This window comes from Aquarana catesbeiana, linkage group LG01 (genome assembly GCF_042186555.1).
Source record: "Aquarana catesbeiana isolate 2022-GZ linkage group LG01, ASM4218655v1, whole genome shotgun sequence".
NCBI lineage: Eukaryota > Metazoa > Chordata > Amphibia > Anura > Ranidae > Aquarana > Aquarana catesbeiana.
The window spans coordinates 75,170,806-75,183,933 of NC_133324.1; the positions used below are offsets into that span (position 1 = coordinate 75,170,806).

General features: G+C 42.0%; 1 protein-coding gene and 1 long non-coding RNA gene across 2 annotated transcripts in view; one reads left to right on the forward strand and one right to left on the reverse strand.

The window, feature by feature from the left end:
- The window catches only part of LOC141132312 (uncharacterized), a 218,840-nt gene that overhangs the window by 113,847 nt on the left and 91,865 nt on the right, over positions 1-13,128 (reverse strand). The window lies entirely within an intron of this gene.
- The window catches only part of LOC141132298 (O-acyltransferase like protein-like), a 104,263-nt gene that overhangs the window by 37,308 nt on the left and 53,827 nt on the right, over positions 1-13,128 (forward strand). The window contains exons 6-7 of the mRNA XM_073620565.1: positions 5,765-5,935; positions 8,904-9,006. Of these exons, the coding sequence (XP_073476666.1) occupies positions 5,765-5,935; positions 8,904-9,006 (274 nt within the window). The remainder of the gene's footprint in view (positions 1-5,764; positions 5,936-8,903; positions 9,007-13,128) is intronic.

A 13,128-nucleotide genomic window follows, 5' to 3' on the forward strand; every position in this document is an offset into this window, starting at 1 on the left:
TCACTTCCTGTTTGGCTATGGGGCAGGAAGTGAAGGGAAATCTCTGCAATGGGACAGGGATGGTAAAAAATAAACTGACAGGGGCTATAACCCTCCCTTACTCTATCCAAAGTGTTGCCTATAGTTCTACTTTAAAGCGGGAGTCCCGCAAAATTTTTTTTTTTTAAAGTCAGCAGCTACAAATACTGCAGCTGTTGACTTTTAAAATAAGGACACTTACCTGTCCCAGGGTCCAACGATGTCGGCACCTGAGGCCAAACCGTCCCTCGCTCCTCGGATGCTGCCGCCGCCATCTTCGGTAAGGGAATCAGGAAGTCTTGCGGCTTCACTTCCCAGTTCCCTACTGCGCATGCACGAGTCGCGCTGCACAATCCGAATGGTCCCTGCTGTCTCTGGGACCCGTGTGTGTCCCAGAAGACAGCGCGGGGGGACGGGAAGTGGCATAGACTCCCTGAAAGGTGCCAAATGTGACACCGGAGGGGGGGAGGGTTCCAAAAAGTGGAAATTCCATTTTTGTGTAGAACTCCGCTTTAAGCACAAATTTCTGATAATTTTATGGACTAAGAAGATATAACCATGCCAATGGCGCAGCAGAAAACATATAGCACAGTGAGGAAGGTTTGTGGTCCAGGATGAGAGGACAGTCAAAATTAGAAGCAGCCCCCCCCCGCCTGCATACCGGAAGCAGTGCAGACGCTTTATGGGGGCGCTAGACTAATTTTCCTCCCAGCCCAGTCCACCCCATAAGACTGGCGCTACACTGTGTAGCGCAAGCCGGTGGGGACTCTTTCCGTGCTGCCCCCCTGCAAGGGGCTGCCCTAGGCCTAGGCCGACAAGGATACAGCATTGGCCGTGCTCCATAGACACACACAGCAGTGATAAGCCCCCCCCGTTTCCTCCTCACTGCATTTGACAGCAGCAGGAGCCATTGCCAACATTGCCAAGTCTCTGTGTGAAGAGGAAGAGAGGGGAGGAAAGATGCAGCCGTGCATGCACAGTGCTGGATCACTTTTCCCCTCCAAGGAGAGAATTTGTTTTTTACCCTAATCTAGGGAATAGATTAAGGTAAAATAAAAAAATAAAAAACATTTTTTCTTCAGAACCACTTTCAAGGAAAAGTGTATTGTATTTTCATCAGAATCAGTAATTACTATAAATTATCTAACAGTTATTTCTTTAAAATGGCTTTTGAGCTGTTTCATGTTTTTAGTGCCATATTTGCATTATTATATTTCATACAAATTTACAACTGCGCCATCTGTTGGCTTTAACTAGCATGTGCACACTAGGCAGTGTATGTGTAGTGAGGAAATCTAACCCCCCCACATTCTGTATTTAGTTAAGATCTGAAGATGGAAATTCGATTTTTAAACATTAACAGAAGCTTCTATTTCATTGTTTCCATAATATGTTTCCCAATTTACAAAAGCAATTAAAAAAAACACTTTAAAATTATTATTTAATTTTTTTTATAGATTTACCATGACTGAAATGTCATTCTAACCCCATGTGTGTTCTCATGGCTTCCTAAAACAGCTGCATATTTATCAGTGAAAGTTAATAAAAACGCTTTGTATATAAAGTAATCTAATTAATTTTTGTGGCCCTGGTGAAAAACAGAGAACATAGTTTAATGTGACACATTTTAGAACAGCCTCCAGGTAAGGAACACAATTCACCCAGGAAATAACCCGCCAAAGTGTAAGATAAATTAGTTGATAATCAGAAGATCTGTAAAGAGCCTTTGAAAATCAAATAGATCGTTTGTAATAGAATAAATAGATGTGAAATGACCTGTTTATTGACCAAGTAATAGGCCAGAGGTCATAATTTAAACTAATCTACACCCGACTCATCTGGGTAATAAAAAAGGGGACAAAAGCCATGAACTGAACAATTCAATACATTAATTAAACTCTGACCATAAAATAGAACTGTGACCAAGCTATGTACATTAACCTGTTTACATAGTCCTAACAAGCAGTAAATAAGCTGTAAATAAGCCCTCACTGACCTCTGTAGCTATAGGCACTCAACAATTCATTCTCAAAGTACAGTGCAAGAAGTGAAGCCATTTGAAGAGGCTATCTATTTCAACATTCTTACCATAAGATTACATGTGTGCATTTAAAGAGGAAGTAAACCCTGATGGGTGTTTCTTCCTCTTTGTTTCCCTGCAAAGGTAAACATAATGGGCTACTATGCAATGCGTCCATTCTTCACCCCTCTTCCTTCCAGGGCCGCGAACTCCGGCTCTGTGACTGGCCAGAGTCGTGTGACGTCGCGTGACGTCACTCCCGCCTTTAACGGCATGACCCGAGCTAGAAACGGCACAGCGTGCCCTTTCTAACTCCGGCGCATGCACAGAAGAAATCACCCTACGGCGATATATAAATATCTCCTAGACCGTGCAGGTCTGGGAGATATTTCAAGCACCTACAGGTAAGCTTTAATCTAGGTTTACCTGTAGGTTAAAGTGGTTGTAAACCTCTAAAAGGAAAATGAACCAAGCATATCCTTCTGTAGTGTGTTTTTGCCTGAATTCAAAGCACCTAGTGTGATTTATGGCTGCTCTGTCATTCCTCTGCTATCTACACGAGCCACTTCTGACAATTATTGCAGACACCAAGGGATCCTGGGGGCATGCCCCTCAGCACACAGCAGATGATTGACTGCCTCAGCTATGCATGTTTCCTTTTGAGAAGTAGGAGGAGTGCGTCTTTTCCTTTCACTCAGGTCTCAGATTACACTCAGTAAACTGCTTTATACTGTGCAGTGTGTGACATCAGATCCTCACCACCTGCCTTCTGAAACTCAGAATTGCTCTGACAATTCTGGACTTTGAACGGATGTAAAAGGAGAGGGCTGCAGATAAACAGGTACAACTTTTGTAGGAGGATTTGTTTCATCTCTGTGTATTATCTGAGGCAGGTCACTTTGGTATCTGTAAAGGTTTGCAACAACTTTAATGCATTTTATGCATGTTACCTTACCTATAAAAGCATATCTTCTGTAGGCATCCAAAATCCCAGAGTCTGCTGCTGACTTAAATGTGATGTAAGCAGCTACATAACATTTTATGTAAGGAGGTGAGAGCTTTGTTTGGCCCCCCCCCCCCAAAAAAAAAAATAGGAGGGATGGAGCTGTACCAGAGACTCGACACTTCATGGAAAAGTCAAATTTTCTGCCCAGTTCAAAGGCTCAAAGCAAGAGAATTTAAAAAAAATGTGGCAAGGAAAGAAAATTGTTGCAAGCAAGCATTTAAGATATTTGATTGTTATTGATTTTAACTACATGGTTTTTAAGTTGGTGTTAGGGTCCCAGCACATTTTATTTCTCCTCTCTTTTTGTGCATTTTCTAAAAAGCTGGCAGGCTCACTGCTGAGAGGGGGAGCTGAGAAAAGAAAAACTAAAACTGAGAAGCTCTAGCTTGAGAAGCGCTAATTCTGACAGCAAATTACAATGGCTGCAGCTAAAATGTCATTAAAGTTTTTTGTTAAGAATATATTAATTTCTAGATGTCCATAGGCACAGTTTTTTTTTGGCATACTGCAATGATATACAGTGGGAATAGAAAAGAATCACCCCCCTTTAAAATAATCACATTTTGTTGCTTTACAGCCTGAAATGAAGACAGACAGTTTTTGTTTTATCCAGCTGTATTTGCTCAGTGCAACTTAGGCCTCATGTACACTGCTGCTGGTAAACAGTTGTTTAGGAGCAGTTGGACGTTTTTTTTTCAGCAGCTCCTGAACTCTCCTCTATGTTATCTTATCAGTACATGTACACAGGGGCGTTTACAGTCGTTTCTAGGCAGTTGAGTTTAGCCTTTTTTTGGAACGCAAAAAATGGGTTCAGAAGCTGTGTATAGAAGCATTTCAAGCGCCAACCGCTTCTAAACGCTTCTAAACGTGGTAGCTCACGTTTAGCCACTTTTCGTTTACAGCCATTTTTAATTTTTGCCTATTTTGAAAAAAAAAAAGTAAACACTTATAAAACACAAACGCGGCTAAACGCGGCATGTAAACACGGCAAAACGGACATTTTAAATGTGGGTTACCATCTGTCAAGTTAAATCGTTCAGGAGAGGTTGTAAAAACGTCCGGTGTACATGAAGCCTTACAGTATAACATCCAAGTTAAAGATATCCCTATGGGATTTGAAGCCTGAGGACTCTCACATGGATTTATAGCTGCCATAGGGAACCCCGACTGGGCTCCCCGATGGGGGCCTGGTCTGACAGTGTAACGGCTACATCTTGGCAGTCTTTTCCCAACTGACCTCCTGGGGTGCTAAGTGAGTCTCTTTTATGTGGTATGATCTGCAGAGGGAAGGTAACCTACTGAAAAAGAGCAGGAAAACCCAACCAATAGCGTTAACCCTTCCTTCTTAGATGCACCATCCTAGCAGGTCAACCAAGGAAAATGTTGCAGAAAGATACATTGTAACATTTAGTGTGTACACATGATCACAGTTGACCTGGATAAACCCCAGAGCATAAACACAGCAAAAGAAAAACTTTAAACCCTTTGGAAGCACCTGCTTGCAAGATAAAACTCCGCAAGTGAGCTGCCTGTCCTTACTTGGCTTGCCAGAACTGACATGTGGGCATGATGCTCATTTACTGCACTTACATACTCCTGTGCTACAGAACTTGAAGGCCTTAGTCTCGTGTTGTTTTCTTCTTACAGGATTTCAGGATGGGGTTATTAGCCTGGGTCATGTCATGGTTATAGCTGGGAACCTTTCAGACATGAGTGATCCTTCTGATGGCTATAATACCACTGGTATAGCTCTCAGGAACACTTGACCACAAGAGTCCCTCTACAACAGGGGTCTCCAAACTGCGGCCCGGGGGCCGGATGCGGTCCTTTGCCTGGCTGTACCCTTTTCCTTCCATTGACGCAAGACACTATTTCTTCCACTGACAACAATGGGGCAATGGGGCACTAATTGCTGCTACTAACAATATGGTGCACTATTTCTCCCATTGACACCAACAATGGAGCACTATTTCTCCCATTGACGCCAATGATGAGGCACCATTTCTCCCACTGACACCAATGATGAGGCACCATTTCTCCCACTGACACCAATGATGAGGCACCATTTCTCCCACTGACACCAATGATGAGGCACCATTTCTCCCACTGACACCAATGATGAGGCACCATTTCTCCCACTGACACCAATGATGAGGCACTATTTCTCCTACTTACACCAGCGATAGGGCACCATTCCTCCTCCCGAATACCAAAGATGCGCTGTTTAATCCAACTGACGCTAGGATCATTTTTAACTCCCAGTGGCCGCAGTCCGGCCCCCGTAAAGTCTGAAGGACCGTAAACTGGCCCTTTGTTTAGAAAGTTTGGAGACCCTTGCTCTACAACATCAAAGTAGGGGGACCTTTAAGAGGATACAGTACAGGCATTATAAAATTTTCCACCCCTATTCCCTGCAGGAAAGAGAACTATTCTAAGATTATTGATGTTTGAAAACCTCTGTGCTTAGTAATTATAATGCTTTTCAAAACATACAATTTCTCCTTATAAAATGTAACTATCTTAGTCTTCACCACTTCATCACAAGACATGCTTGCTTTTATCAGGTTATGTATTGCCACTGCAAGACTCATAGCTTAAAAAAAATATCTGCTGACTTTGCTAAAATACATTAATATTCCCAGCCAAGCCAAAACTTGAAGATATATTGTTAGATGCATCCAGCTCCTGCACATAATTTAACAAGAATTTGTTGTATCTAGCTTGTTTAGGTCATGTTCTGAAGAGTTTTTCATTACAAGAAAATATCCAGGCAGTGATGACAGTCAACACCCCAAGTCAAGAATATCCAACCCTCAACGGGATCCGAGTCCTCAGCTTGTTGTGGATCATTTCTGGGCACACCAGTCAGTTGGCCAGTGTCTTTAATATTGGTATGTATAATATTAGATCTAGTATTCATTTATAAAGGGCTGACAAATTCCAGAGTGCTTTACAGAGTGCATAGACCCACATCATTGCCCTGGATAGGTGCACTGATACCCCTTTTAGCTGCCTGTGCAGCTAAAAGGGGGATCAGTTGGGAGGTAGTAAACATTCAGCTCAGCTGCAGGGTTTTATCGTCTCCAGCCACTAGTGTAAACATGCCCTTAGGCCTGGTTCACATTACTGCGGGTGGGGTTCCAGCACCCCCAACCACCCACAGTCAAAACGTGCTGCTGTTTAAAAATGCGTGGGGCTGCCATTAATTCTTAATGGCACGCCACGTATCCCAAACCACATAAGCACCATGCGATTTCCCGGCTGCTGCATTTCCAAAATGCTCATTCTTTTTGTTTTCACCTCATGTACTGTATATACGCTTGGGACCTGGCGATATCTCTACATCAGCTATTCATAACCAGGGTTCCTCCAAAGGCTGCTAGGCGTTACTTGAGCTGTGGTTGATTGACTTGGTAGATTTGATGGTCCTGGGACCAACACCACTTGGCAAAGCCAGCAGTGCCAGTTATCTTTTTACCTGTCTGTAAGGGTGGTATTCTGACCACCTCTGTAATGGTTGCATTTTTCCTGCTGACCACCAATGCAAGGGGCGTTTATGTCATTAACCCCCCAATGAATAGTTTTTTGCAGGGATTCCCTGAAACCTGGAAATTATGTTAGGGATTCTACTTGGGTAAAAATGCTGAGAAGGACTTCTCTATGTTTTGGAAACGACCAGCCCACAATTTCTACTAGATACATACTAGAGCTTAAAGAGTAACTCCACTGTTTTTTAGAAAAAAAACATTCCCCTCTGGGTGATCTATGTACATTGCAAGGATTTTAACAAACTTTGTTGCAGATTCCTACCTTTTTGTTTTTCTGAAGAAAGCCCAGTGTGTTTGTCTGTGTCCATGTGAGAAAGTGAATCTAATGGGAGTGGCTTCATAATTATCAATCAGCCGCTGCACTTGCAGGGCTCTAATGAGGAAAATTGCAGGGTCTGCATCCCTTTAGACATGATTTCCTATTGGGAGTATCTCACCAAAAATGACATTTTTGCTGCAGGGGATGCCTAAAATCTGATTTGTATCTTAGTGCAGACTTCTGGGAAAATCGGTGAGCCAATCACACAAGCAGGAAATTGTGTTTCTGGGGGGGGGGGTTCTATATACATTCTGTGTACATACCACCTCCAGGTAGCCATATTGCATTTTACAGAAAATTACAGAGCTGCAGATTGAAAAGTAAAAGTCATTTTTAATGACATTTAATTGCAATATTACTTAAGCCGCTATATTATTATTATTTTTTGCTTGCATTTTTTTCCCCACAAAAGTGGAATTACACTTTAATTGCCTAGGAAAGTAAGTGAGTTGAAATCTTTTTAATGGAGTTGTTTTAACCTCATCTTTTCTAACCAAAACAAAATGTGTTGGGTGAACATATATTTTTAACCACTTCAGTCCCAGAAAAGGTTTTACCCCCTTCCTGACCAGAGCACTTTTTACAATTTGGCACTGCGTCGCTTTAACTTGTAATTGCACGGTCATGCAATGCTGTACCCAAACGAAATTTGCGTCCTTTTTTTCCCACAAACAGAGCTTTTTTTTGTTGCTATTTGATCACCTCTGCGTTTTTTTTTTTTTGCGCTATACAGAAAAAAAGAGCGTCAATTTTGAAAAAAAAAAACAAATATTTTTAACTTTTGGCTATAATAAATATCGACAAAAATGTATTTTAAAAAACAAGTTTCTTCTTCAGTTCTTCTACATATTTTTGGTAAAAAAAATTGCAATAAGTGTATATTGATTGGTTTGCTCAAAAGTTATAGCATCTACAAACTATGGGAAAGATTTATGGCATTTTTATGGCATTTTTATTACTATTATTTTTTTTTACTTGTAATGGCAGTGATCTGTGATTTTTAGCGGTATTGCGACATTGTGGCGGACAGATCGGAGACTTTTGACACATTTTTGGGACCATTTACATTTATACAGCGATCAGTGCTATAAAAATGCACTGATTACTGTATAAATGACACTGGCAGGGAAGGGGTTAACACTAGGGGGTGATCAAGTGGTTAAATGTGTGTTCCCTCAGTGTGTTCTAACTGTATGGGGGTAGGACTGATTAGGAGAGGAGACATTTCGCTGTTCCTACATAGTAGGAACAAACAACATGTCTCCTCTCCTCTGACAGCACAGGGATTTGTGTGTTTACACACAGAAATCGCTGTACGTGCTGGCTCTCGTGCACGCGATCAGCCGGACCGGACATGGGGTCCCCCACCGTGCAGAGGGCATGCGCGTGCCCTATGGCGGCTCGTAAAGTACTCCGTATATATACGGCGTTTCGCGCACTGGTATATGTAAGCGAGCTGGTCGGGAATCGGTTAAATTTGTCCTTAAGGAAAATCCAATGTAATTTAAAAAAATGTTTTTTCTTTAATTAGATGATCAGATCTATGTTTTCTTTTTATGCCTACTTGTATGGTCAATATTAGACTACAGCAGTGGTCTCAAAAATGTGGCCTGATGTGCTTGCTTTTATCCCACCTTTGGGGCACTATTCCTCCCACTGACACAAGACACTATTCTACCAACTGACACCAGCAATGGGGCGCCATTTCTCCCAATAATGGGGCACTATTTATTCCTATGCTATGATACCAACAGTGGAGCACTATTCCTCCCCCTAATACCGAATGTGACAATGTTTACTCCCAATGATGACAGGAATATTTCCACTCCCTCTGGCCGAAATCTTGCCCCCCTAAGGTCCGAAGTACAGTAAACTGGCCCTTTGCTTAGAGAGACCCCTTGACTACAGAGTCCTTCTGTATTAAAAAGTCTGACAACAGCTAAGTGGAAATAATGCCTCTATGTATTACATTACTTTGGTTTTCCATTGCAGATAATTCCTTTGAATGGAAATCACGAGTGTTAGAAAAGCCAATATATTTCTACACACTGAGTGGTCCGGTGTACCTGGGTGTCGATTCCTTCTTCTTCCTAAGGTAAACACAATTAATGCAGCTCCAAATCTGTCTTAAAGTTTACAGATGATAGAACCAGTATTGGCTTGATTCATAATAACCGAATAATGAATCGGCCAACAGGGAGCAGATGAAGTACCTGGTAGAAAGGTACAAAACAAATAGCCTTACTCTCAATATCAGTAAGACCAAAGAGCTTATCATTTATTTCCATAATAGGTGGCTGTGTACAGTCCTTTTTATACTGGAGAGCAGGTTGTGGAAAGGGTTAACAGTTTGAGGTTTCTGGGGGTTAACTGATAACTTTTGAGACACCCTGTCATTTCAGTGAAGATCTTCCTACAAGATTATACAGTATGTGCACTTTAAGACAAAGTGAAGCCAAAATAAAAAAACACTATAGAAAACGATAGCGTGTCACGTGAGTGAAGGGACACAAATAAGCATTTTTATTGACCCGGAGACATGTGTTGCATATGATGGGAATAGTTTAAAGCTGTATTAAGGATATTGGAGGGCTGAGAGCGGCTTTTCTTGATCCCAGACAGTGACAATGGCTGCAAGGACAAGCAATGCAATTCACTTTTGTTACAGAGCTAAAGTATCCTTCTTCCCAAAACTCAAGAGACGGGATATGATGAGTAGAAATCTCCCAAAAGGCAACACAGACAACAATGAAAATTTAACCAATGTTTCTAATCCTACCACACACTACCCTAAAGTGAAAAAAAGTTTTAGCTGGAGTTGGGCTTTGGCAAACTTTCTTTGATGGTATAATCCAACAGATTATCATTTAAGTGGACCAAATAGAACTAAGAAGCCCTTCACTGAACCACTGCGAAGTTTACATATTTGATCACATATCCCAGACATTATAAAGTTTCTTAATAATTTTAAGGATAGTGAGCAGAACCATGCAAGTCATTCATTTATATTCTTTGGCCAATTGTGTATCTAGAACTGGTAACGCAGCCCTTCTCAACCAAGGTTCCTGGAACACCAAGGTTCCTCAAGAGGGTGCTGTGGGTTCCTTGAGTTGTTGCTGACTGTCCTCCCATATGATGGTACCTGGATAGAGCGGGGTTAATGCCACTGTGTAAAGTCATGACAGCAATTATCTTTTTTAGCAGTCTGGCAGGATGGCCTTCTGACAATTACTATAAGGGGATGTTATACTTTCATGACCACCAAGGTCAAGACATTTTTCCCACTGACCCCCCAGTGGCTAATGCCCCGTACACACGATCGGACATTGATCGGACATTCCGACAACAAAATCCATGGATTTTTTCCGACGGATGTTGGCTCAAACTTGTCTTGCATACACACGGTCACATAAGTTGTCGGAAATTTCCGAACGTCAAGAACATGGTGATGTACAACCAGTACGACGACCGAGAAAAATAAAGTTCAATAGCCAGTGCAGCTCTTCTGCTTGATTCCGAGCATGCGTGGCACTTTGTATGTCGGAATTGTGCAAACGGATTTTGTTGTCGGAAAATTTGAGAACCAGACCTCAAATTTTGTGCAATGGAAATTTCCGATGGAAACTGTCCGATGGAGCCTACACATGGTCGGAATTTCCGACAACAAGTTTTACGTCGGAAAGTCCAACCGTGTGTACGCGGCATTACTTTTAGCAGGGTTCCCTGAGACCTAATATTTTTTTCAAGGGTTCCTCAGGGGTAAAAATGTTGAGAACGGCTGTTCTAGAGTATAGCACAGATACAGCCAAATATCTTAGAGCCCTTTACTTTAGCCTTGTTGGCTATAATCAGCTAAAATTGATGCAATGCCCAGAAAAAATGGGGTATGGTTTAGAGACCATAATCAGTAAAGTGCATAGAAACAAAGGGGTATGGCTTGGGGACCATAATCATTATAGTGCATAGAAACAACGGGGTATGGCTTGGGGACCATAATCATTACAGTGCATAGAAATAATGGGATATGGCTTGGTGACCAACAAGAAAGTATAGCTAGACAAGACAAAAATCCCTCCACTGAACCAGCGCATAAAACAGTAGAGCGTATTTAAAAATCTTGCTAAATAATAAAATCACTTTTTTTTTGTTTAGTTCTAATTTATTCAAAACACAGACTTATCTAATGACATACATGCATGGCCAAGTGCCTTTTCCTTAATGACAAGTTCCCTTTAGCATTTAATTTCTTCCTTGCAACATTTGTTGGCTTCATAAATAGATTTTACTGGCCCTTTAATCTCTTGGCTGGCGAGAGCTCTAACTGCCCTACTAGTACCTCAGTATCCGGTTTTAAAGTCTTTTCAATTACCGAGGTTAATTTATGGCAATACATCATTTCTCCCTAGATAACAAGATGAAATAGGTGCAGAATGTGTCCTGCTGTTATGGGGGGAAACGGCAATGTATAATATGATAATATCTAACCTGAAATGTCAACAAACTGTCAGTCTAATGGGGTCAAGGTAGCACCAAAAAAATCACATACAAAATCCTGATTACTGTTAAGGGGAATGACTTAATTGCAGCCCTCTCCCAAGTGACAACACTTGCAGGGATCAAGATGGCATTTTGATAAATTTCGCTCAGCTGCTGGGGAAGTTAATGTGATTCTAGAGTACACTAATTAAAATCCCCATAAGGCAGTCTTGGAATGACATAAGTTAGGCATTACTACCACTGTCTTAGAGACACAAGCATTAGGAATCACAATTATTCTTTTTAATAAAATGTGCATGAATCTACAAAGGAATTTGTAAAGCAAATGAAGGTCTGTGCCGTATTGTGAGGCCACTTTAAATGTCAGCCAGCTGTAGGCCTCTTAGTCTGTCTGTATGGATGTGCTGCTGGAGTCTGTGATAAGTTTCCTCTTCTGTCCTTATGTTCTTTTGTGAAGTTTGGGTTTTGGTATTCCAAAGCAATTTTCTGAAGAGTAAAACGTCCCAAAGACGTGAGATGTCATTTACTCAATACAACTACTTTTGGCCAGATTGGGCAGTAGCAGTGGCGGCCGTTGCTTGATATATTGGGGGGGTGGCAAACTAACACCAACCCCCCCCCCTCGCAGGAGACGGCCGGGAATGCGGTGATCGACCCCCCCCCCCCGCGGGGGGAGATGGAGGGGATGAAAGCGATCAGGGCATTAACTTTGGATACAGGGGAAATGAAGAGCTGGGCTGTTGATTCTCCTCCCAGGCGAACGGGAAGTGTGTCCTGAGACACGATTGGCAAGGGAGTCACAGGAACTGCTTCCTGATTGGCCGGGAGGAAAATCAGGAAGACAATAGTCATCAATTTAATTCAAATCTCAACCACAACTCTCCCTACATAGGGCTTGCATGTTCTCCCTGTGCTTGCATTCTCTGGGCAAGTTGGAAAAACTTGATACATTAGCTTTCAGTGCTGGTATTACTGTTTGGTGTTTGGCACAGCTCTCCCAGGTGCAAAGAGCAATGCTAAACTCTAAGGCCCCCCTTCACACTAACACGCCCTGTAGCCCTCACTTGCTGTATAATTTTAACATTAACCCTTCCTGTAGCCCTTACCTCAACCCTAACACTAATCCTCCCATAGAACCAAATCTTAACCCACTCTGTAATTGACCCCAACTTTAATTGAGTGTAACAGTCCCAGTGCCCCTAGCCCTAACCTCAGAACTAACCATCTCTATAACCCTAACCCCAAAACTAACAGTAAACCTCTCTATAGCTCTATAAATCTAATACTAACCCTCCCTGTATTTCTAACTCCCAACCCTTATACTAACCATATCTGTAGCTCTAATGCTAACCCTAACGGTAGCCCTTGTTGTATTGCTGTCTGTGCCCCTGCTGGTGAGATTTAGGGTACCCAAAGATGGGTTGCTTTTTTCGATCAGCCAGCCAGAGGGCTGATTGAAAAAATACAAATGTGTGACAGGAGTCACTTTGGGTGGGGGGGCCCGTGGAACCCAGCTTACCTTAGAGAGGTTGGGATACCCCTGTCTCGGCTCCCCATGCACCTCTTATGTATAAGTTACCCTGTGTCTATTAGGGGCACAGGGTGACTGAGCAAATAATGGACAACTACTTAATGGACACTAAGAATGTGGTTTTGATTACTTCAAATGAGACAGTAATATTTATCAACAATATCTCTCAATAAATATATGAAGACTATT